Raw genomic sequence first — 27,035 nt, 5'->3', positions numbered from 1 at the left:
CAGTTACCAGAATGCAGGCAAAATAGTAATGATTTAATTAATTTGTACTTAATAATGTGATAAATGAGAGCAAGCATCAAAGATTACAATTATCTAGAGCATAGTAAGCAGGAGCTTGTCAGAGGTAGATGACAACTTCTTGCTCACAATTTGAGGGATTTAATGTTATTTTAAAAATCACATCAGTGCTAAAAATAGCTGTGCATCCTGATTATTAGTGGTAATTTTCTATAGCAGAATGCTGAGTATACCAGTATAAACACATGAAGTGTCAGAGAGCCTGGTTTGATGGGAATTCTTAGTTAAATGTGGCAAAATGACTTCTGATCAGAGATACATATTCTGTAAGTTTGATAGAAAGGGACTATTCAAAATCAGATCAATCCATCAATGAAAATTTTAAGTTAAAAACGCTTACTGGGTCACAACAGAAGTTCTGACTTCAAAGTTTTAGATAAGGGTTCAAGATGATGCTTCCTATTATCCTACTAAGTATCCTTCAAAGAATAACAACAAAGAACTTTAACCAGAATTTTACACAGTTTTTATTACACCTACTTCATTCCTTGATAAGTACTTTGATGGAAAAGATCTTTACATCTCAAGTTTAAAAAATAAAGTATAAAAGTTTAATGAAAGAGTTAAGTATCTGTAAACATGTCTTTAATAGCCTCTTCTAAAATTATACAGCATAATTATTTTAAATAGACATGGCCTTTTAGGTTTAGAGAAAGGGTACTATTATATTCAAAATAAATAGGTATTTTAGTTTATTTTACTATCTTAGAGAGCTTATAGCACAAACTGTTAGCTGGAGTGTTTACATGCAATCATAACATTCAGCCAAGTAACTGTAGTAGCTAACTCTGAATTTATTAATTCTTTTAGCTCGTTTTGTACCAGCAGTTTCAGTGCATCCCTAAATTCAGGTGCAGAAAACTGCTGTCAGCAGTTGCCACATCTGCAAGAAACCTGTTGTCTCTTTCCATGCAGTCAATTCTTACTGTCCTGGTACCTGCACTCAAGAAATATACCACACCGAAGTACAGGGTCTATTCTGTGTCCTCAAAAACCATGAGAACGCTCAGTGACAACTAGTCAGATTTGTTAACATATTCCTCATAGAGCTTCCATATTGAAAATAAAAAGCTTTTTTCTTCATTCCTAAATAGATTTTTCAGTCAGTCCCTGGGCAGTTGTTGTTTTGTTTTGTTTTTTTTCCTTACACTGACATAGCATTATCATCTTTTGTTTGGGTTCCAATATTATTCTGCTATTACTTTCAATATGTGAGACCAGGCTTAACAGAAGCTGAATTCATTCTATGAACACTGACAGTAACCCTACATTTAGGTTGCCTAAAGATCTCCCACTGATACAAAAGCACACAGAAGAAGCTGTAGCATCATAGCTGCTCTGCCATCATGCCTTTGGAACCTGCAAGAAAAAAAACCCAAACAACCTCGCTTGCTGGCTAGAGGCATGTATATTCCTTTATATTCCCAACTGTGGAAAATAATCCCTCCATTTCTATCATTTACTCTTCTGAATCAAAGGCCAGCAGCCAGCACCCATGTTATTACAAAAGGAGAAATCCCTAACATGCCGGACTGAGCACATCACCTCTCCAGAGAAGGGGAAGAGAAGGAAGTAAAATACAGAGGACTGTGATTACCTTCACATTCTTAGGAAACAAGATCCATGATGCCAGAGGTCCTTTCTTTTCATGTTGCTAAATAATTTTACTGACTTTTAGCTCAGTAAAATTGAGGTCTCTTTCCTTCTCCTATCTTTTACCCTCTACAGTATCAATGGATAATGGCTGAAAGGCATGATAGAAAGGTTTTTAGTAAGGTGGGGTTTTTTTTTCTTTTTTTTTTTATTCCCATCTCCCCATCAGAAAACTCAGAAAGGCTTAGAAAGAAAAGCACAAAGTATAAACTTGAAAACTCAACAGAAGCACTTTTACAGTTGCAGTTTTAGCTCTTTCTCTGCAAACTCATTTTATTAAAATCATTAGTTACATAGTTACATGTTGTATTTTTTGTAATATCCTTTTTTATTTAGCATACATAGTAAGCACCTTACGAGGCAAGAGTCACAGTTTATAGGCATTAAGTGTGACAAACTATCCCTGCATTCCGTTTAAAGGGGTTTATCATCACTGTAAATCTGAAGCTATGGGGATTAGTGTTTAGCTGATGTATCATATATTCTCTAATGGAAAGGTCAAATTATGCCATGATGTAAAAGGAACAAATTTTCAGATGTGGTTTCTTGAGGTTAAGTTACCTTGACCTCTGGTCACACAGATGAGTGCTTTAATACTCTTATGTTTATGTTTCATAATGTGAAAGACCAATATTAGCTCTTTGAAACAGCATCAGGATGTCAACCCAGGATGAACAAACTATATAATGTACAAACAACAGTACATAACAAGTTTGTTTGCCTGCTAGTCTTTGAAAAGCATGAGGACACAAGGTATGTTCAAAGAAAGGAAATCACTTTCTCAGGAAATTATTCCCAGCAACCAACTTCAATTCACACATTTATCTGAGGTCTGACAGAGGTTGTTTGTTGTATACAAGATAAATCTGCCTCTGCCTCCCCTTGATGAATAGCACATATCCTACTATGAGGCGCCCCTGCTCATTACAGGAACATTTCTCCCTTATGGGCATCATATTAAAAACAAAAAGTGAACAGTAAAAAAACAAACCCAAGAACAACAAAACCTTGGACTTGCTTATCAGGAGTGTCACAGCCAATTGCCAAGATGAACTGTTTTCCATCTCCCTTTAAACCAAAGTGGTTCACTGCATCTTTAGGAGGGAAACGAGAAGGCAGTAACAGACCAAAATCAAGTATCTGGAGTTATCTGATATCACCATGTATTGGTATCCATTTTGCTTTGGATATTAGCTTTGTACTTCATGATGATGAAAAATGTTTTTAGCAGCATGAAACAGGGACTGCTTTAATGCCAGCAGGGTTGGCTCAGCCCTTCATCTTTGTGGGACAGGTAAATTGAGTTTCCTGCACTCTGTGAGGTTTTTCAGATAAGACCTGAAGAACTGCAGTTCTACATTATGATCAGTGAAGATACTGTCTTTTTTAATAGGAGCTTCCTTAGGTATTCTTGAGGATGTTTTGAGTCTTTTTCCCCCCAGATTTTCAGTGGTCAAGTGTGCCAAACAGCTGAAGGACTCTGTCCCACCAATGTATTTTAGTGCTGATGCACATATGAACTGCACACTTTTCACATCTGTCTGGATCTAATCTCAGAAAGCACAATTGTCCTTCTAGCTCTGAATTTCTGTGAAAAGCCCACTTTCACCATAGAAGTTGCTGTTTTCAGTTATGAATTACAGGTAGTCCAGATGAGCTGAAGGAGTTGATAAGCAATACACTAAAATATTGCATCTGAGATTTTAGCTAGAATTTTGTGGTGGGTGCCACAGGACACAGGTACAAGTATTTAGAAACACACTAACTCCATGAATTTGGAAGTAACAATGCAATTTTCTAGTGAACTGAGTAGACTCCTGTTGCTTGGTTGATAAGTGCTGTGTTCAACAACTTCTTCCAAACATTAATCTGGAAGCACACATTGAAAAGAAAGGGCAGAGTCGGAAATATTGCTAAGCACATAGAGCTCCCTCCCAAAAAAAACAGGTTTTGTTGGTATCCCCTTGTCTTTTGTGCATATATATATGACAATTAAGCACAGCAATAGCCTAAATTGATATGAAGGTCTCTGCTATAGCGAATAAGCAATTCCTTATGTATGAGACACAGCATGGCCTGCAGTTGTGCCCCATATAATCCCATGGTGTAAAACTGAAAATCAACACCACTTCTGTCAGTGCTTTATCAGTTAATCAACACTTGGCAGATGACATTGATAATTCATGTACCACTGCTATTCAAGTCCTGACGAGTTTGTTACAGGTGGCCTCTGCTATCCCTGTGCATCACCTCCAAACCTCTCCATTAAGGAAGTTTTGTTTGGTCTGCACTCATGAAGCAGCATGAGGCTGAAGACATCTTTTAGCCGTCAATATAATTGTGGTTTGTTCCATCATAAAAGGGCTGCTTTTATGCATTGCGTAAAACAATGACAGCAGAATGTTAAATGAATCAGAGTAAGGAGATGTAGAATAACAATAATATAAAGTATACATTTTGAGTATTTGGGTTTTTTCCCCCAATCTCTATTTCTTTCTCTAAATTGAAACTTGAGATGGTAAATATATATATATATTTAAAGTTACAACAAGCTAATACATTACAGCACGTTGGATTGGATTAATTATACACCGTAAATTCTTAGTCATGTCATTCCCACCTGATCATGTAAAAAACCCTGGAAGTATAATACAGAAAATAACCTTGTAGGTCATGTTGAGATTTGATTCCACCCAAACTGTGGAAGACAGCAGGGTGTAAAAAGGAGCCTTCTTAACACTCATAGGGAAACAAAAGTTCAGAGGTAGCCAGAAGTCTTTCTATAGCTAAAAAAACATTTCATCACTGTCTTCTTGACAAAAGCTCATCCCTACAAAAGTGTTTAAGTGGGATTTGTGTCTCTAAAGCACAAATCATTGATAGCTTGCATTGAAAATGTTTATTAAGGTTTAATGACTTAATAGGAAGTTTTAATTCACAGTCTAGTTGCCACTGGGATTAGCATTTGCATGACAATTGCCTAGATACCTAGTTGCAGACCAAACCCCATAGATAACTGGTTCTTCCACATTCAGAACACAGGCAAGCACAGGAATACCAAGACTGGCATGAAACTATTCTTTCCTACCCAGGATGAAGTATTTAAGATCTCTTCAAAGGCAGCTGGATTTAAGATGTCCTCCACCCTTGCTAGTCATCAACAAACCATTAGTATTCTGAACAGGATTAAAGAACTTCTGCTGTGGTTTATAACATTTTTACAGAATGATTTAAGATGCTGATTTTTTCCATCACAGTCTTTTATATTAAAAAGATCTGAGGAATCGAGTCACTTTAGGGCTCAATCTTTCATGACTGTTATTAGAAATACTTGTGCTCTGAATTCAAGAGAAATTCATAATGCAGTTCCTCAGGCACCAGCTATTTGGCAGCCTCTGGGACTAACTTTTTCAGGTAAAAAAAAAGTGTCTGAAAAACTCATTAAAGTTCTGATCAAATACATTAATTTTAGTAATTATTACTATATTTAATCTACTATTTTCACAACATTTAAAGATGTGGGGTTTGTTTTTCATCTCTTTTATCCTGGGTTTTGAATTGTGTGTCTTGAAGTCACAGCAAGCTTTGCTCTACAGCATTCATCTAAGGTGAGATACATTTCTTGCCTAGTCCTCACAATTAGAAGCACTTGGAGAGCGATGCTAACCAGGAACACTGCAATTCATTCATGGAGAGCAGTTATCTGGGAGCTAGCCTCATTCCTTCTCTTTGCAGGTGGAATTTAGAGTCTTCCCTATGGCCCGTAAAGCAGCTTGTCTCTTCCTGCTGTCACCTTCATGTACCAATAAAATTAAAATAAAAAGAAAACAAAAGGCAGATTACAGCATACTGATACTTCTCTAATGACTGGGCACTTGCTTCACTTCCTTAATCCAAGGCTTTTCTTTTCACCTGAAATAACTGAAAAACTGAAATTGGGCAACTTTTCACACTTGTACCCAAGCCTTCACACATACATCTGAATATTAATATTCTGTCAGAGTTTGCAAATATATATCCACGGAACAACAAAAATGTTTTAGAAAAAAAAAAGAACATTCCTGAATGACTATTACTGTTTACAGGGTTCAGATACTATATCAAATGTTGGTACATGCAATCTTTCCTATGCATAATTTAAATAGTTCAATGCGGAAAAAAATTCTCTCAAACTCCCAGCACTCAGGAACAGTGGATTTTACGTTACAGCAGTAAATCAGTGTACTGGACCAAGTGTTAATTATTTCCAGGTTGTTTTTCTTTTGGATTGAAAGAGGTCAGGGCCATTTATTTTCCTTATCTCTGAGTCAAGATATCTCCTGATGAGAAAATGATACACAAAAATATTTACTGGACTCGCTTACTTTGCAGTTACACCTTTCCAGTCATTTCAACAGGGCTTTCAACAGGAAAGCAAATGCCATTTCCAAATCTTTCTGTGTCAGCTATTCTAATTAAAAACATAGCAACATATTAAATACAGCATCCCATTTTAGAAAATTTACATCTGAATTGAGGTTATTTGCCTATGCCATGCAGGATTACCTAGAGAAGAAATGTGGTAATTCTTTGATCTTTCCCTTTAGTAGAGGTGGCTGAGTGCCCTGGGGATGGTTTGTGGGACCAATAAAACAGAACACCTCATAAGGCAGATGTAAGCCTGAAGCTGCTACTTTTCATTTGTTCAATATTTGTGAACAGAATGGTGAAAAGCAGCTGATGATGCTGCAAAAGAAAAAGCCCTTAGTGAGAGCTCTAGGTGACCGAAATGAAAAGAGCATGCTGAATGCAACCAAACATGTAGATAACAGTAATCTAAACATAAAAAGCATTTCTGACTGAAAAACACAAGCTCTTCTATCAGCAGAGGAGTGAAGGGTCATACTGGTTACAGTCTGTTCCTACCACTTCACTTTTCCTGCTGTACCAGCAGCAGGGGAAGAAATGCTGAATTAAGCATATTTTAGATTCAGAATTATCAACATCTGTCTTAAAATATAAATGGCATATTTATAAAAAGAGAAGGGCAGGAGATGACTAAGGAATACATTTATGCTGCTCTCTGTGTAGTCATATCACTCAGGTTCAATTTAATGTTAATAGGCTCTGTCTCTGGAATTCTCAGTAGCAGTGCACTGAATATTCGCTGTTACAAAACTTTTTCGCCAAAATATCTAATTCTAAAATTAGTTTTGCAGGTATCATCTGCAGACATCAAATGCACACCATCTGTTTTGAAAGGGTTACTACAGTATCTTTCAATCAGGAAATCAAGATCTATGACACAGAGAGAAATATATTTCCACTATGCTGTGCTTGTTCAACACACTGAGAGGTAAGTACCTACATAACAGGTACTAGATAATACCCTCTTCTTGTCTCTGTCCCCACTTACATGGAGTACAAAGTGATTTTCACAAGTACACTAACTTTCATGTTATGCTATTTCAGCACTTTCTAAATTACTATTTTTAATGAAAAAATTCAATACAGGGACTATCTCTGGTGCTACAAGGTTTGAAAGGTGTCGAGACCTCTGTAAGGGTAGAGTTTCTATCAGGAGGCAGTGCAATGATGGCTCTGTCTTTGGAACAGATGAAGTATAAATGAGATTGCTTTCTCTTGGAGCTTGATAAACAGATCATGGTAGCAATTTACCACAGTCAGCATATGCACAGCAAAACCATAAGCCACATCCATGTATTTTCAAAACATCAGGAGTATCCTAAATACCACCCACTGTCCTACTGTGTCAGGTGCAGGCAGCAACACAAGCTCTATCTATAACTGAAGCTGGCAAGACATAAGTTGTCTTCAGCCTTGATGTGGCCTGACTGCAACAGCCACTTAATTGAGTCATTAACACAATTTCTTCAGGAATTACTGACCTACCCATTTACCCTTTTTATGCCAGGATCATTCATCTTGGGAAAGGAGGAGGAAAGGAGTGTATCTTAAACAAAGCTAGTTTTCCGTGTTATTGAAAAGTGTTTCCGCCTATTGAAGCTTAATACGGGAATATAAGATGCAGACACCTTGTATTTTAACACATTTAAGCTAACTAAATATTTTCAGAAAAAATAAAAACCAATAAATAATATTTTGGTGAAAAACTGAAGTTAAAGACCATCATACAAAAAGCTGAAGACAACATTCCTTAGTATTTACAAGAAAGCCTACTCAATCAAGAGGACATGGGACAACATTACTCTAAAAACATGTGGAATAGAAGGTGATCTGCCTGTTCATCTGTTTATTAATTCCTATTTCTGAGAGGAATATCTCCTTTTCATTAATGATGCCATAAATATGACTTCAGTCAATATCTCAGAGTCAAGGGAGGGCATCAGTGATACTTGGGGCCATGCCATAAATCAGTAACAATTTAATATTACAGAAGAAACATTTTGTTAGTAATTTTTAGAAGTACTTTACACAATAAATGCAATGTTCTTTGAAATTATTCCCACAAAACATATTTCTCCTTAGATAAACTACCACGTTTTTTCACGTTGATGACTTGATTCAGTATTGATGTTCTGCAAAGCACAAAGGGAATTTGTTGATCATTTACCTCATATAATTAAACAATAGAGGTTATACTATGTAACTGTGAAATTACACAGACCACAGTTCTGAATTACATTTCAAAGGACAAATCCCCAAATATTTGAAGTATCAAAGCATACGTCTTTACTGTTATCTCCTGGCATCCTGCTTTTGTGCACATTCCAAATGTCATCTATCACTGATAATGTTCTCTGAATAGCTGTATTGATATGCAAGCATCAAAAAGTAATTTGCCTCAAAGTGCCGGGGCCATTTACTGTATTTAAATGTTAAAAAAAAATATGTTCTGTTATTTTTTATTAACTTCCCTTTTGGTTCTGCAACAAAACAAGTTTCGGACTGCTTGATACCAAAGCTTCCTCCAAACCTGTGTTCATAAATTAGGTCGTAATCAATTCAGTTCAAGTTACTGTTAGCGCTATAAATCAGAACCTCAGCCATGAGTCCAGCTATTTTGCCATCTTAGCATGTGGAATTAGCATCCTGAAATGAGCATCTTCCCTTTCTTTGCCCTACTTTCACTTTCCCAAAGCAGAGGATAAATGGCAGAATCCATTTCATTTTGATCTATTTTAACTGTCCCTTGATCATCTTTAGACGAGTCTTGATAAGACCAAGAGCCTTACATTTTTAGAAAATGCTCAAAATAAAAACACAGCGTTCCAGTCAGTCTACTAGACTAGCTTTACTTTGGTGACGCTAAGTTTAAATGAAGACATCGCATTTTGTAATACGTAGTTACATTTCAAACCATGTAATATAGCAAGAATCAGCACAGGAGTGGTTTGCAAATGGAAATTTTCTGTAAGTTTGTTTTCCCTTATTTTGATCATTGTAAAAACAAAACAAAACAAACAACCAATATCAACTGTCAAGACGTTCTCACTCACAACTGTAACTAACTCAAACTAGTATTTACAAAATATGCTTAGCTGTGTTTTGTGTAGCTTAAGAGCAGTCTACAGACATTGGCAAGGTATTTTTAGGACTGGAAACATGCTTTATGAGAAACAAACTTGCATTTTCTAGATTTATGATCTTGTTATTTTGCTAGCTAGACTATAATCATATTAATCATAATAGCAATTATTTTTATATTGATTTACACAAACCTTCAGAGGACCTTTCATGCTAAAAATAGAACAAAAAAAAATATCTGTGGAATAAGAAAGAGTTCACTCTCCACTTTTTCCATCTCAGCATTATCATGATGCAAAATATTTTGCTGAATGTGGCAAATGATGCATAATCTGTTATTATCAGTTAAACTGATGTATAAAATTATATTAGAACTAATGCCTGTTTGCACTTTCCTGATTCCTTCCAGATTCAGAACTGAGACAGGAAAACACTACATGTTGATTGGCTGGAAAAATTGAAAACAGTTATGAATCCAGAGAACTACCACAAATGCTTTAAAAACCTCATCTGGTTAGGACTGATAACCTCGCACATTCTTAATTAAAAAGAGGAGGGTGAATCTATCCCAAGAAAGACTAGCAAAACCAGAAGAGAAACCAGGAAAATCAGAAGCCACTCAGCCAGTCTATCCTTGGAGGACTGGATCAGTATGTGCAATGTCAGTAATATGTTGAACACATCCCCTCACCCACGGCAGTGCTGGCTAACCAGAGGGATACACTGACACAGTAAGTGATGGCAAAGCTATGCATAAAACAACACAAGTACGTAAGGCAAAAGGAGGAGAGGGGAAGTAATTAAGAAGACTATGCACGAGGTCAATCATTCCGGTGTAGAGCCTTGAATTAACAAACACAGAAATTTCTATGCAGCTGCATGAAATTTATGACTCAGGCTGAAATTTCATCTCTGGGAGCTGGCGCATGCAGCTATAACCATGGAGAGCACTGTTGTAGCCCAGTAGCAAAGGCTTCACAATCCTAAAGGAGTCTGTTAGCTGAATAGAGTACTAGGAAATACAGCAAAGAAAAATAAATGACAAATACACATTATTTATCCATACACTACTTTATGAAAATCCATGCCTGCACACACAGAAGATATGAATGATACCTCCTCGACAAAGGCAGGGAGAGGTAAATGATGTAGAACAGCCGAATTCTGTTTACTGCTCCTGTAATGGGGAAAGGCTTACACAGAAAGCAAAAGGCCAAGCGTTTCAAACATGTGCTCATTAAGTGTATATTCTGGAGTGAAATGAAAACAGCAAAATAAGCTAGTGAGAGTCTAGAAAAAACAATAAGCACAAAACCAGTGCAGGAGATGATGCATATTTTCCTCAATACAGATCCAAGCAGCTGCTGTAGTCAGGTAGCTTAACTGAAACTACTTACTGAATTACACGGATTTAATGCTAAGCAAGTGTCACACAACAGGTCTTACTGTGGTTGGTGGTTTTCACCATCATATAAATGCAAGTTGCATTACATTATAACCACACAGGTAAATACTTCAAATACATAAACATTTGTTCATCTTCTCCCTCTGCTCCCTAGTGCTTCAAGCCACAATATTAAAACCTCGTAAGACTAATATGGTGCTTCTGGCCAGGCTCAGCACCAGGGGTGCTCCAAGCCTGGAATTTTTGCTACTTTAGGGTCATGGAAGGAAAAATTTCGAAACTGTAATCCACTTTATGAAGTTATTGCACTTTGCACAAAATACGTGAAGACAGTACCCACAAAAATGTGTGCAGGATTTTTTCATCATCCTCCCATCCCTGTTTTTTTTATTATTCAACAGCTCTTTATATTTCAATACCTATTAGATTTTTACTTTTTAGTTTTGTTGAAAGTAAGTCTTAATAAGTTTGGACAAGAAAGCAAATTTGACAGTCAGCAGATTTCACATTAATACTTGTCTTGGAAAAGAAAGGAGGTAAAAATGTAATTTACCCAATCTGATGATATCAAACAGAATATAGGTCTGTCAGTCATAGGAAAGCAATCTAAGTAATGCATCTGCCCAGCAAATTTAATAACTTTTATGCTCATATACTTCTCAGAACTATCTTAGAGATCTGGCTCCAGGTCACAGAGGGTGTACTTCTGATGAATGTTTCTTAAAGCTACAGCTGACTACACATACTGTTCAAAAGTGGCATGTTTTATGTCACTACTTCTGAACACAGCTGAATTTGCAGAGGAGCAATCTTTTCATAATCTTACTGCTCCAACAGATGCATGTCTTGGAATCTGTAATTATTTCTCAAAATCCAAACCCCACATCACTCCTAAAGCTGTGCCATTCCAAATTCCTACAAAGTTCAGGATTTAAATTCACAGATTCATAGACTAAATTCTGGAAATTATAAGTAACTATGCTAGCATGCCAGGCAGGTATGTGGTCCTACCCCCTATTGTGATCTTTAACACATGATACTAGCTCATTTTGCTTTGTTTAAGAATTGGTCCTACTCATTGTTCTTCAGAATAACTGATTAAACATACAAATAAGGTATATAGCAAGTAATAAAAGGGGAATCCAAGCAACAGAAAAATCAGCATCTTGATTAGGGACTAGTGAAGAATAGCCAACCAAGCTGTCATAGCCCATGCTGCAGCAAAGGCAGTCACTGCAGAGGTGGTGCTGATACCACAGCTCAAACAGATGAGACTCAGCAAACACTTCAGGGATCCTGACGCAAAGGTCAGCAGATGAAACTAACTGTCCCACTACTTCACAGACTTCTGGTGGGACTTGAAGAGGCCTGAACTGCCTCTGCTGAGGCCTGAAAGTAGAAGAGGTATACAGCTGCAGAGGTGATTAGCTGTTTATTAAAATTATCAGCTACAAATACAGTTTTTACACTACTTGTAAATTAGGCAGCCTACATCCTGAGATTTTTTTTATTTTTTAAGCCAAAACAAACAACAAACCATAACCAAAAACAAAGACAGCAGAAAGTAGACATTCACTTTAGGAATCACAAAATAAATGCTATTCATGTGCTTTAAAAACTTGCCTTAAGATTTCTACAAGATGTCTGCAGCCCTTATAAAAGACAAACATTTCTCACACTAAGCCACCTACCAAATAGCAATAGTCTCTCTTTTAAGCACATGGTCTTGAATTCTCTCCACAAATATGTATTTCTGCTTATAAGCTTGAAAAGACTAACAGTACTTCACAGTTCAATGTTGCGTGTCCTGTCTGGCTCCTCCACTAACCTTTGGAACAAAGAGTTACAGCATGAAAATGGCAGAGCACTATTTTAAAGTCAACCTTAATCAGATGGAACAAAGCAATATCACTTGGGCTGTATTAAAGTATATGTAATCAAACTTTAAAAGAAAATTAGTATTAGAATGAGAAATGTACACTCTAAAGCATCATGAAAAATAACAGCAGAAAAACCCCAAAGGTCAGGACAAAGTTATATTTTAATTTCCTTCCTTTTAACACTTGCAGGACTACTTCTACTTACATTAGGAAGACCAGAATGACTAGAGGAAAGTAAAAAAAAAAAAACAACAAAAAACAAAAACAAACAAAAAAAAAAGAAAAAGAAAAAATGTGGTCTGTTTAATAATTAAAAATCATTAACTTAAAATTACTGATTTCTACATCATCACTAAGATTAAACCAACTCAACTGGATGTTATTTCACAGCAATTTTAAAGAACACAAAGTAACCATGTATCTGTAATACACAAAGTGCTACCCAACTGACTGTTTCCTACTGTACTTGCTCTCTGTAGAGGATGAAAGACATAGTAAGCGATGCAATGCAAATAAGATCACTATGAACTGCACATACACACCTGTCTCTTTCCCATGTAAATAAGTTGTGGCTTTACTCAAATGATAAAAGCAAGAGTTGGCAACAGTCACTGGAAATGTGCATCAACAAAGAGAAAAATTCATCACAGTGTGTTTTCTAACTAAACATTTTGGTGAAATGCAATGCCATAATTCTGCTTCTAATCTAGCTGTATTTTAACAATCAAACTAGATCTACTTTTGCTTGTTGCAACAATAGTAAGCTCAATAAATCTTTTTTTTTAATCCTTCTGTAGCCACAGGAAACAGTCACCTTCTAACCCAGCAAAGGATGCAATTATGTATCGTCATATCAGCCAATTCTTGTGTGTTGTTGAAATGATGCTTAAAGGAGCAGCATGAAGCTTACAAAAAAAAAACCAACTCATTTTCCGCAGAGTATATCAAGAAGACATACAATAGATAGGGGGACTTTGCAGAACCAGTCCATGAAAAGTATTGAATCACTCCATTCTTATGCCTGTCTCAGCACTTCAGGTTTTGATTGGTTCTGTGGTATGCTGCATTTACATTTTTGCTACAAATAATGTCCTTTTCACAATGAATTTCCATGCCATGCTTTATCTTCCTGTAAAATTATAATAGGGTGGCAGCACTGTGAACAAAGAAAGTGTATTTCAAAGCAAGATTCAGTATCTTAGTGAATCCCCATTCTGATTCCTCAAGACAGACATCACTATAGGAAGGAAGCACTGGTAAACAGCAGGTTAATGCTTTTACTCAAAACTAATATGCATCCATTGAACAGCTACGGGATATCAATTTCATGCCTGAGTGCTAATATTTCCTTGTTCTAGTTAAGCTCATCTTCTGGCAAAGGAAGGAGAAGATTCTAACTTTCAGGTTCTGGATCTTCACTTCTTTTCTCCTGAGACTTAAAATGCATCAGCATAAAATCTAAAGTTTAAACGCTAAGCACCTCGCGTTGGCCAAAGCAAATACACAAAATCTCACAATTGTAACACAGCAAGAAAAGATTTTTTTACAAAAGAACCAATTATGCTATTGGGAATTCAGGAAGGAAAAAAAAAAAAACACCAAAAGAAAGTCCTTTATATTTAATCTGCCTACTGACTCCATCCAGCAATAAAAAAGAAAGACATTTACAGCATAGCAAGCATTTGATTCAGTACCAACGACACACAGGAGTTACCTCAGAAACCTGATGGGGATCATCTGGCCACTGTGACTACTGAAGCAATGCAGCAGCGTATGAGCAGAGAGGCAAACTCACCATCCATCTACCATTGTTCATTTGGGCCAAACTGAAGGCACAACTAGCCATCAAACAGGGCATCACCACATGGCTCCTGGGAATTTTGTTCTACACAACTCTTACTATATCCAATATCCAACTTTTTGCTGTCCACATACATAATTTTAAATGGAAAGCAGTTTCTTACCAGTAATCAACCAGGTGATGCTCCTAGGGCTGGAGCAGCTCTGCTCTGGAGACAAGCTGAGGGAGCTGGGCTTGTTCAGCCTTGAAAAGAGAAGGCTCCTGGGAGACCTTAGAGCAGCTCCCAGTGACTAAAGGGGCTACAAGAAATCTGCAGGGGGCTTTTGACAAGGGCCTGTAAGGACAGGACAAGGGGGAATGGCTTTAACCTGACAGAGGGGAGACTGAGATGAGATCTTAGGCAGAAGTTCCTCCCTGTGAGGGTGGTGAGGCGCTGGCACAGGTTGCCCAGAGAAGCTGTGGCTGCCCCGTCCCTGGCAGTGTTCAAGGCCAGGTTGGACAGGCCTTGGAGCAACCTGGTCTAGTGGAAGGTGTCCCTGCGCAGGGTAGGGGGTTGGAACTGGATGTGCTTTAAGGTCCCTTCCAACCCAAACCAATCTGGGATTCTTTGAAACTGGAAATGAACAAAAAATAATCCTAGCACCTGCATTCACGCTAGCAGGAAGACATCCTCATTTTTCTCACTTTTTTTTTTTACCATCTTGCTTTGACCTTTAAAATACAAGTAAACAGCCCAAAAGAACACATACCCAGATCAAAGCAAGTTGTTAATGACTATTCTGTTTCTCAGGAAGATGCTTTAATTTTTGGCTTTTTATGGTGTCCAGAGATTTTTCTACATAAGAATTCCCCAAATCCCTTTCTATGCCTCCCAGTGGCACAGCATCCAAAGCTGAAGCATACCATGCAAACCTTTGCACCGCACGCCACATGCTCTTCCGCTAAAATATGGGCCCTGGTATAAAATCCTTTGTGTTTAAAGGTTCTTGCAGAGTACCAGCTCTTCACTGTCAAAATTAAGGATGGCAGGCTGATACTATTTTAAGAAAAATGAAATGGATAAAGTAATACTTGAGACAACTGACAAGGCTAATTCAGAAAATGTGGGGTTTCTAGCTCAGTGCTACACTGAAGAACTTAAAATTTAAGATCAAATCATCTTCTTCAGCAAATGAGCAAAACTACACTGAAATAAACTGAAAAATAACCTCACATAAGGACCAAAAATTCTGCCAGAAACAGAATAACTTAAGAATGACATAGGAAGATTTTAAGTTTTGCCACAAGAAATAAGATCAAATTGATACAAGCAAAAACCAAGCCATTAGTTTTCAGTGGATCAACTGCTGGCATCTTGGTACTTTTAACCTGTTTTTTAGCATTACATTATATTCTTGCACACACATAAATACATACTGGAATCTATACATAAAGGGTGCTTTTGACTTAAAAGTACACACAAATACTTCCATACAAATATATGCACAAATACACATGCATGTGATCAGGAAGGGGACACCTGACACATACAGGATTAAATTTATAGTCTGAAATTTAATAACTATTTTACATTATAAGAAAGTAATCACAATACGTAAAAGACAGCACAGCTTGTGGATGAACCATATGAATCTGATTTTTACACAATATTTCTTTTTAATCCATGCAGACCTTTCCTGAGTACATGTAGTTATTTGATAAAATGCTACTTAAATCCTCACTCATGAAAGAAAACTGAGATAAGACAACACCTTCCAGAATACTTCAAGGAGCACCTGCTTGATCAAACTTTATAATTTCACTTAGAAACATTTCCACATCTATTAAACTCTGAGTGTTTTAAAAAGTTTACAAGACAGAGATCATTAAAAATGGCAGTAATTCATGTATTAATGTGGTTGTTCTCTTACGCATTTTCGGTTGTAAAAACCATGAAATCAAATTCTGAAGAACAGAAGATTCATTCCACGGGAAGGCTTTTATAGGTAAACTTGACAATGGGCCAAATCATTGGGACAGATATGGCAAAGCCACTTGGAAGCAATCTAATGAAAACAGTACTTCTGAATTCTAGCATAGCTATAAAACCAGCTTTGTTAATATCAATACAGTACTTACACAACAACTAAATACAATCAATGCAACTCACCCCAGGTATTATGCCAAAAATTATGACAAGTCAATTGACTGATCTACTTAGTATTTCCTTCTCCAGTAACATCTGCAGCCCCAAATACTGTTCAACAGTGTTCCAAAGGTGCGTGGAAGAGAAGACTGAGATGCTTAAGATGTTACTGGCTAACAGAAAACTGGCAATTTTGGCCCAGAACAGCACAATTTCTACTAATTTAAGACTCAGTATGAAGTTGACTGGACATAGAGGGTAAATGATTTCCTTTCACATAGTGATTTTATAGGAAGAGGCCAGTCAAATTTGACTTTTTTGTTTGTGCTGCACTGCACAATAAAGGTTTTTACATTTTTAAGGCAAGCAGCTCCCTAGGAAGGCTGAGCTATTCCTTAGGAAAAGTGCTACATCAGTACTTGAGTTGAACAAATTTGAATACCCCTCCTAAGACTGCTGATCTTTTCTTTGCAGGAACAAAGATGTCTGCACTTGAGAACAGTCCAGGTTTTCAAGCTTAAATAGTTCTGAAGTATGTGAGAATCAGTTGTTTTTGATGTCAAGAAGAAAGTTTCATGTGCTTCTAGCTCTTTTATAGCAACATGGAGAGGTCACAACTGAACAGCCTGAATAGACAGATCAGGTCATAAGATGATTCACAACTTAGAAATTTCATGTGAGGCTCTTTTCTAGAATAATTTAACAGGAATTTCAGTTAAGTATTTTTTATTGCTGTCTTTTTATCCTCTTTGAATCTCTACACATAATTAGAATTATCATTCCAAATATTGTATTTAGTTGATCAAATTACAGATAGAGGATAATGAGTCTCAAGAGAGGACTATAATCTTTATGAAGACACATTCTATCAACCTGCAGTTGAAAACTGCTTCACTATGTAAAGCTGACATATTCCAGCTACACCTCTTGATTAAAATTAAAAAGCACAAGACAGTAATAGTCAATTTGAACCTCTGAATGGCAGAAAATATTAAAAAAAAAGTAATCATTTTCTGCTCCCACTGAACTCAGCAAATAAACATCTGCATTAAACACCATGATCCTGAAAATGCAAACACCCCAAGCCTTCTCCCTGGAACTTAATGGAAGTTTTGTATGATGTAGTGTAATACAATCAATTTGGGGCTTGCTAGTGTTTTTTCTCTACATTCTTTGACTATCATGGAAATCTAGTTATAACTATGACAGCCATGTCCCTGCCAACTAATGCAGTAGTTTGAGCTTCACATTTCCTGGAGAGATCTCAGACCAGAACAGGGGCAGTTCAGGTGCAGCACAACTTTACCAAGCAACTTCTTCACTTAATAAGCAAAGTTTATTTTATGTCTCATACATTTATAAACTTTGTGGCTATATGTTAAGCACATACCGTGTTTTCAGAAGCAAAGAATACTCTGACACTGAATATAGATGACTCAGAACTTCTCAGGAGCAGCCTCTCTTTTTTGATCTTAAGAGACAAACACCAATAATTGAATAGCATTATTTGTAATGATGAAATCAACAGCTCACCTCCTCTTTCTTTATGAACCATGGAAACATGATTGTTAAGCACTCTTATTATTTCATCTGAGGATAAAAATCAATAGTGGCAACATCTTGAAGTTAGTGATTTACATTTTTTTTTTTTCTTTTTCATTTTAACCACATCTATCACTGTTACTTCCTTTTTAGTGGTCTTTCCACTATGGAATTTTAACATCTTGGAACTAAAAGCAAATTTTTCCACTTGTCTGCACAACATGAGTAAATAAGTTCAGCACTTTTCCTGTTTAGCAAAACATATGCTAGCTTCAGGGAAAGTTTTCCATTAATTATAAAATTGCATCTATGCTTCAAGTTCTTTGAAGCTTGGCTCTGATCATGCCACCTTGCTCCTGAGATCTGTCATGCTGGAAAACACTGATTTGGATAACACAGAGATTCACAGATCTCTCTGTACAAGTTCAAAGATCAAAGATTTTAATTAGGTTTCATGCTGCCCCTGTTACCTGGTATGAAGCTGCAACAGATGTCATTGAAAGTTGGGTGAAGGACAGAATACAGATCTAAACTTTACTATTCAAGATGATCTCTTATACTTCATATTTTGTTGCCTTTTTGAAATAAGATGTAGTGAAGGAGCTACTGGTTTTGCTTACATAAAAATAAGATGTCTCCCTTTTTCCAAACACATAGGCAATCTGATCTTTGAAATGCTCATTGAAGTTTACATTAGGCACCACCACATTATGTCGCATCAATATCCAGGAGCACTAATTATCAGTAGCAAGTTCCTATGAAAGGAAATGAAGCCACAGAGTGGAAATTACTCTCTCTTTTCTCCATGGATAATATTTTATTACAAATGACAATTGAAAAAGACTAAGCTTCAGGGATAAAAAGCCCATTACAGAGATTTGAGACTAGATGAGTAAGAAAAAGAAATCATTCAGACCTATCTCAATTTTTTTTACTTATTGAAGGAGGACTTCAGAAATAAGAATTTAATAGTGCCCTGGGAAGCATAGGGAAACTGAGTCAAGATGTCAGTATGATTTCAAGCAAGATTACAAAAAACACTGCTGTGATTTTCAACACTGCAGTCAATTGAAATGATGACAAAGAATATTGGGCAAAGTCCAAGAAGACGATTTAGTCTAAGTTTAGACAGTTTAGGCTAAGTACAGGATGAAAAGAGAGCCTTAATAGGTATATATTTGATTTTTAACCTTCACATTTATTAAGGATACATTTAACCTAAATACTCTTATTTGAACATCTCCTTCACTTTCTAGTAACTCATGGCTATGAATCTTTAAACCCTGGATCAGGATGTAAAAAAATGAATGAATACTCCAAAATTTGGCACTCCCCTGGAGACAGAGGTCCACAGGAGAGCCATTATATACTATTAATTACTGCTCTGATTCCAATTACCATTCAACTGAGAAAATATGTCCTAAGCTCTTTGGTCTGACAAGGTCAGGAAAACAAAACTTTAAAAAACAAAAGCTCATTTTAACATTCCCTGCAGTTGCTACTCTATCACTATATGTCACTGACAATCTTGATGCAGAAGGATTTGTTGTCTCTATGATCTCATATATTATCCCCTAAGAGCCATTTTTAATTGATTAAACTGCTTTTCATAGAATCATAGAATAGTTTTGGCTGGAAGGGACCTTAAAGCTCATCCAGTTGCAACCCCCTGACACAGGCAGGGACATCTTCCACTAGACCATGTCCAGCCTGGCCTTGAACACTTCCAGGGATGTAGCAGGCACAGCTTCTTGGGCCAAGCTATGCCAGAATAAGGTGTCTGAAGCTGGTCCTGCATTCTTTCTGTTCTTTCACCTTTTCCTGGGCAATGCCTCCACCTCTGACACTTGTGGATGTTTTCTGATTGTAGAACCAATGCACCACCCAAAGACGGAACAGGACTACACTCAATTTTCTCCTCAGGGGGGACGAGATATTATACTTAGTTAAAAAAAGTCTGTTTCATCTGCAGAATAGGGAGAATGAAGGACTACAATGTTCTCCTTTACAGAACAGTATCCGCATACAGTCTCAAAGCCTTAAAATTTTATTTCTGCTTCACTAAGTGTGGTTTCCTCATGGTTTTTTTTCCCTACCATAATTCAACGCAATTCAATTGAAATCATCCTGCAGGGCATGAAATTCCCAATAGATCAGGTGAGACTTTAAATTGCTGTGACTTTACCTTTTATTAGTGCAGCTAAGCATAGAGAGCTTGGAGAAAATTCTATTTTAGGACAATTTACTCAACACTAAAGCTATAACCACAATTTATACATGAATAGAGCAAACCCATTGTTTACAAAGTAGTTATTTAAAACTGTGCTTCTTAGCAAAAAGAACACAGATTACAAAGAGCTACAGTCAAATTCATTTCCCGTTCCTGGTTTACTTTGTATTGCCTGTACTACTATACATCTTTTATGTAATTCACGTTTTTCAAAGTTCTGCCACAGCCTGAACAGCAACAAAATATATTGTTTGATATAAACGACAGGATTAACTTTATAAGTACATGGGATTGTTGTAAATCTATCAATATATTAACATACCTTAATGTAAGTATGCACAAGGGATATTATAAAATGCTTTACCCAAAAATAATATAGCAAGCTAGACAGTAATTTCTTATCTAATGAAATGTGATTAAATGGTACAAGTAAGAGCAAAACTTTTTTTTTATACACACTTCTAAGTCAAATGTAACAAAGTTGAATAAACATTTCAATACCTTTCAGTAGAGAATACACACCATTTATTAATTTTCAGGGAAAGTTCATGACTCAGCTCATGGAAACTGCATAGAAATATACATCCGATAGGACATTTACCTGCAACTGAAGATGGCTTTTAGAGGTGTACCGGTAGGAAATGAATGGCAAACTACCACATGCACAACACATCAATGCAGAGAAGACATTCCTTTATGAGATTAGTGCATCAGATATATGCATATTCAGAGTTGCACCCAAAACAAACAGTTCTGAATGCCAAATAGCAAATGGAAAGGCCCATAATTTTTCTGATCTAAACAAAGGTTACTGTCACATCCTACTATAGCTTCATTGTTAGAGCAGTTTTGGCACCATTTGCCACAATTATATATGACTGACAGAAGTGAGCTTCTCACTCTGTTAACAGACCATCCCCGAAAGTGAAAACTTTGGAAGTATTTTATACACATTCTATTTCACTTTACATCTTGGTCAAATGTCTTAGTTCCACCATTGCTTCTGAATTTGCAGACCTCTTGACTCTTGTCAATAATAGAAGCTTCTTAAAATAAGAGCTTATCTGCTTACATGTCATCCTTTATTAGACTACATTAACGCAGCCCACGTGATGGTACAGCTGGAAGTCTGACAGATTTTTTCCTGCTACTGCAGGAAGCACTTAGAGACGCCTAACAGACAGGATTTTTAGACACATAATCCCTATGCACTCTATCTATCTGGCACGTTTTTCCTTTCACACAAATGACTATTCTTGCTGTTAACTGTTTTTCCCAAAGCCTTGAATAGACTAAAAATTGCCTTTCTGTACAATGTCTCTCCTCATACACTGCACCACAGCTGCAGCATTCAGTTGTAAGGCTGCTGTTTTCTATTCCTATCCCTGAATTGCAAAGCTGAATGGCAGTAGGGCACACACTAAAAGAACAGAAATAAATAGGGAATTATTTTTCCAGCCATGAAAGAGCTGAGATTGCAAAATTCACCATTTGCCAACACAAACTGAGGATGAATGTGCTATTTGGAAGGACAAAAGTAGCTATGAAAGGAAATCCATTTTCGTTAGAGGTCTCTACCTATATGCAGATGGCACTTCTAAAAATATGCATATAAAATGCTATTATTTAAATACATAGCATATCCAATCTTAAACCCAAGATTTTTTAAATCATACTGTATATTCAGTGATTGGAGGCAAGACCTAGATAACATGTTTCCTTGAAATCATACCATTTAAATCCATCTAAATCTTTGTCAAAATATGAAGTGCCTATTGAAACTCTCAAAAACAATTACTGAAAATTGAGCAAGCTGGTATTAATGGACTTACATTTAGAGAACCCTCAAACAATAGTATAGAAGTTTAATAGAAAGCTGTAAGGTAGCTATTGGTTCCATTTCCACAGGGTAGCTGATGCACAGAAGTGCTAAGCAATGCTTTCAAATAAAATTTCCCTCAACTCAAGTTTCGCTGGCTGAGCCAAGAACAGAATGCTGGAGGTTCTGATTTCCAGGGCACGCTATGACCATACTGCTGCTTTAATCACAAGTACTATTCTGTGTTTTCTCTTCAACTAAGTACAGAATAAAAAGTGCCCACATTTTTCTCCTTCAGCTCTTGGAATATCTTGCAAGTTGATAACCTTAAAATATGGAAACATTTGAGGCAATTTGATTAACTGGAAACAAAAAAACTGATCATTTCTGCAGACTTTTCCACTATGTAATCACATGAATGTGTTTGGATAGAGTAGGAATAAACGAATGGCAAATGCATCACCTGAATGCAAGTGCTGTTGAGCACTTTCAACAAAGTTTTTCCTGCTTTTTATATACATATATATTTAGCTACATATCACTGCTGCTTTTACATAAATAGGTGTGCAAAACCTTTGTCTCTTGGGGGGGGGGGGTGGGGTAGCATTTGGTGAGCACGGGAGAAACTGGCCTTTATCATTTCCCATGCAATTTTGAAAATCTGGAAGACCAAATATTGATTGCATTTTTTCTACACCTTATTTGTTCTTTGCTGCATATGGTATTAAGTCTCTTTCCCTTAGTTATGTCTCTGTTATTATACTCCTCGAAGATTTAATCCTTTTATTCCTACATTGAGTTTGATACACCTGTATTAAGTACTGGAAGAGTCTATAGCCTCATTTAGTGCATCTAGACATTAATTCATTATTTCCCTAGAGAAGAATGTGCCCTTTTTCTTCTCCTCAGTAGAACTCCCCACCACCATCTTTTTAATTTTACAACCTGAAAGAGGTGAGTAATATAAATCAGACAGATCTTTTTTAGTAATTCCAAGGCCATTTTAATGACAATTAAGTCCTATGTAATTTTGTATATGGAGGAGGGAGAAGAAGATGAGCTAGACTAGAACACACAGCACTGAAGGCCTCAGAAAACTGGAAATGTATTCACTTGTGTTCTACTTGCACCTATACCAATACCTGTAGTCTAATCACTGCTCTAAGGTTAATTATATTTTTTCTATAAACTATTTTTATTTTTGCATTTTGAGAAGTCTCAATTGCAGATGTCCCTGGTAACATTTACACAGGACTCTAGAAACTTCACTCGGAGACTCACAAAACCCCTATCCATCTTCTCTGCTGTTTTGTAGTCAAAGCACTTCCCTAAAAACTCAGGCAAAATCACCACCAAATGTGGCAGGATAGTAGCAACACATATCAAAAGTACTCCTTAAATATTTATGATCTTACAAATGTCAGTGTCGTGGTTTAAGCCCAGGAGGCAACTCAGAACCCAGAGGGATGGGGAGGAGAATTGAAAGAAATGCAACTCCCACAGGATGAGATGAGAACAGCCCTTAGAATAACTAAGGTATAACACAAAACCACTACTGCTACCATCAGTAATAATAATGATAAGGGAAATAACAAGTGGAGAGAATACAATTGCTCATCAGCCACCAACCAATATCCAGCCTGACCTGAGCAGCAATCTGGTGTTCCGGGTAACTCCCCCAGTTTATACACTGGGCATGATGTGCTGTGGTATGGAATACTCATTTGGTTAGTTTGGGTCAGCTGTTCTGTCTCTGCTTCCTCCCAGCTTCCTGTGCCCCTCCTCACAGGCAAAGTATGAGAGACTGAAAAGTCCTTGGTAGGAGTAAACATTACTCAGCAACAACTAAAACCACTGGTTATTATGGTTATTATTATGCTGGTGTTATCAGCACTGTTATCAGTTGAAAACACAGCACTGCACTGGCTACTAAGAAGGAGAATAGTGACTGCTACAGCTGAACCCAGGACGGTCACTCTCTTTACAGTTTTATAAGCAAAACTTTATACTGCTTATATTAAAAAAGCTTATACTTTCTTTTTTTATACTTCTATGCTTTTCCTCTGTGTGTTTATCTACCCTCTAAGGATTCGCAAAGTTATCAAAGAAAAATCTTGCTCAAAGGAGGAGAACAGGAAGATACATTAAAAAAAATAAACAGAGAGAGCAAAGTAAGAGGGAATTTGGCAGTGTAAGAAGTTATGGAAGTATCTGGTATCAAAAAAGGACTTAGAGAAATTAATAGACAACAGGTTCGTAAGGATATACTACAGAGACACGTCTTTTCTAGCATCCCAAACCCAGTGATTCCAGATGTCGAGCATGTCTTATGCTCTTGTAATTCAGAAGACAGGAGGAGCCACATCAGAGCATGATCTACCAGCACATGGTGACTCCTGGGGTTAGACACAGGCTTGAATTTGTGATGCACCTTTGTGTGCAGTAAGCAATAGGATGTTTTTCTTTTTTTATGGCTGGTCAATAGGATTCTACTAATATGATTTATTAGAATTATCAGGGTTAGTGCAAAGCATCCAGTGATCACAGGTGGGAAACTCAAGCAATACAGTTGTGACTGTAGGTGAAGACAAATGTGAACTCAGGTTAAGTAATGTGAACAATTAAAATTAACCATATTTTCTTTGCAACTTAAAAAGATATCTTCACTTCTTTCAGATTAAACCTATAGATATACATTGTCATAGACCAAAGACATCAGAGAACACTGTTTAAACAAGCGCGTTAGGGACATCGAATTTTCACACACATCAAACTCGGAACAGTTTAAATGAGTAAATTGTAAGAACTGAACAGAAGAGATAGAGACAAGAAGCCTGACTGGTAAGAGAACAAGAGGTCACCTGAATATTTTCAAGTGCAAAGTTCTTTGCAAAAATCAGTGGAATGGGAAACTATATCCTGATACAGACAACTTTTCTGGGGAGAAAAATATTATTAAAAAAAATGTTATGCTGCTCAGAGGTTTTAAGTTTCTACTCCAAGATCAAATTTCAAAATAAGTTCAGCTTAATACTAACATGAATTAAAGAAAATATAGTTTATGTTTTATTTGGGATTTTGGGATGTATCTGGGATTAATATTCATGACAAAGAAAGCTTAGGAAAACATCTTAGGAATGTGTGGCAGGGTAAATTTTAGTAGGCATCTCAATTTTTTAATTGTGGTTTTTTTTTTTCTTTACAGTATTTCACTGGAGCTTTACCTTTCTATTAAACAACACGTGTTTTAAACATGAAAACAAACTATACTATCTTTCAGCGTAAACTCTGACTGAAGAGAAGACTCCTCTGTTCCTCTTACCTCGTTTTGGAGGTCCCGGATCATTTTGCTTTTCCTTTCCATTTCAGTCTTCAAAAAGTTGATCTACAAGTTTAAGGAAATGCTGTGTGTGAGTTGTTGAAATGCACCTAAACATCAGTTTAACCATTCATACTTTTTTTACCCCATTCACAGCTTTGAAAACAGAAAAACAGCAAAAACACAACCAAACCCGAACTTCTGCTTATATACCACATTGGTATAGGCCACACTTAGGTATTTGCTACAAACATGTAGCATTATTTACTAGAAGACTTTTAATCAAGAGAAGAAAATCAGTGTACATAAGCATGCTTACTTTTGCACCGGTAGATATAGCGGTTATTTTCCTGCAATGATCTTCAGAGAAGTAAGGATTTTTACAACGATAGTAACTTATTTTACATTCTAAATTCTGGTTTAACCTGCTAAGAACATAAAATCTATCATAGCAGGTTTCTAATGCAATTTTGTTTTTTTGTTTTGTTTTTTTTTTTTTTTTTTGAAAGCTATAGTACTGTCCTTATGAGATTAACAACCCCTTAATTCTGATCAGACTCAGCTGTGGATAATATGTATTATATGTGAAAGCTTTCAGATTGGGTCTTTAGTTCCATGTAGTTCAGTGACTTGCCATGGAAAGCAAAAATTCCAATCATAAGACTGAATTTAATCAAACACAGTTTAAAAGACTATGCTTACAAATCAGACTAAGTTTCTTTCAGAATCGAGCTTTCCTCCTGGATTATAGAATTTACTAGGAGAAAGGAGGGTGTAAATCTAATAACTAAGATTAAAATATGGCATTCATTTCACTTTGAAGGGGGATACTGTTGAACACCTTAATTAGCAGAATGTTCATCCCTATGTACCCAATGTCACTTACTCTCCCCCACTGATACAAAAGGATCTACATTCACAGGATATTACAGTTGCTCTCACATTTCATCAGACTTGTTAAAAAACCCAAAACCTCTGTAAGAAAACAGATTTAGATCACAGAGACACTGACCTAAAGATTAATGCTCTGAATGTCATGCAGATGAAAAATGAAACGGAATTTGCATGCTATGACAGCTGTTCTTAAAATCATGCCCACACTCAAGTAGACAAATGTCAGTAATTTAAAAACCATCACCAAACGTGACATCACTCTCATCTGTATCAAAAGTGAACTCAGAGAGAATTATCATCACTTAAGAAAGTTGGTGGGGGTCCATGAGACTAGTGCCACCTGACATGCATAAATGGAACTTCTTTTGCAAAGTCTTGCAAAATTTGAAGTCGTTTGGTTGTGGAAATCCTAACTGGACATCCAGCAACCACTGAGGGTGATGTTTTAACAGAACATTAATACAGTCAGCACTTGCCTAGCAATCACATCCACGAGTACTGACATTTAGTCTGTGTATACTGTATAATAAATATGAAATTTTTGCAGAACAAAAAATAAAGGTCACAATCAAATATAAGATCAGGATTAACAGGGAGAAACATAAATAATTATTCATATGGTGGGGTTTGATTTTTCAGCTGCTCAAAGGATTTTCCAGCTACCGTTAAATACTGACAAAAATAATATAATGAGCTCTATTAAAGAGTGTTCTCTTTCTTAGTCATCACTCTTAAAAGACTACTAATATTCCTTGAAAACACTTCACTTCTGCAGCTTAATATATATTAAATAATTAGACA

At 36.5% G+C, this 27,035-nt stretch overlaps 1 protein-coding gene across 1 annotated transcript in view; it reads right to left on the bottom strand.

Moving 5' to 3' along the window:
• The window catches only part of LUZP2 (leucine zipper protein 2), a 176,731-nt gene that overhangs the window by 57,136 nt on the left and 92,560 nt on the right, over window positions 1-27,035 (bottom strand). Inside the window, exon 5 of the mRNA XM_061355053.1 lies at window positions 25,344-25,406. Coding sequence (XP_061211037.1) covers window positions 25,344-25,406 — 63 coding nt within the window. The remainder of the gene's footprint in view (window positions 1-25,343; window positions 25,407-27,035) is intronic.

This window comes from Neopsephotus bourkii, unplaced genomic scaffold (assembly GCF_033783945.1).
Source record: "Neopsephotus bourkii isolate Nb327-2 ecotype Australia unplaced genomic scaffold, CSIRO-AGI_Nbou_v1 NB_768, whole genome shotgun sequence".
NCBI lineage: Eukaryota > Metazoa > Chordata > Aves > Psittaciformes > Psittacidae > Neopsephotus > Neopsephotus bourkii.
Note: the sequence above shows the minus strand (reverse complement) of the source record. Positions and strands in the feature narration are given on the sequence as shown.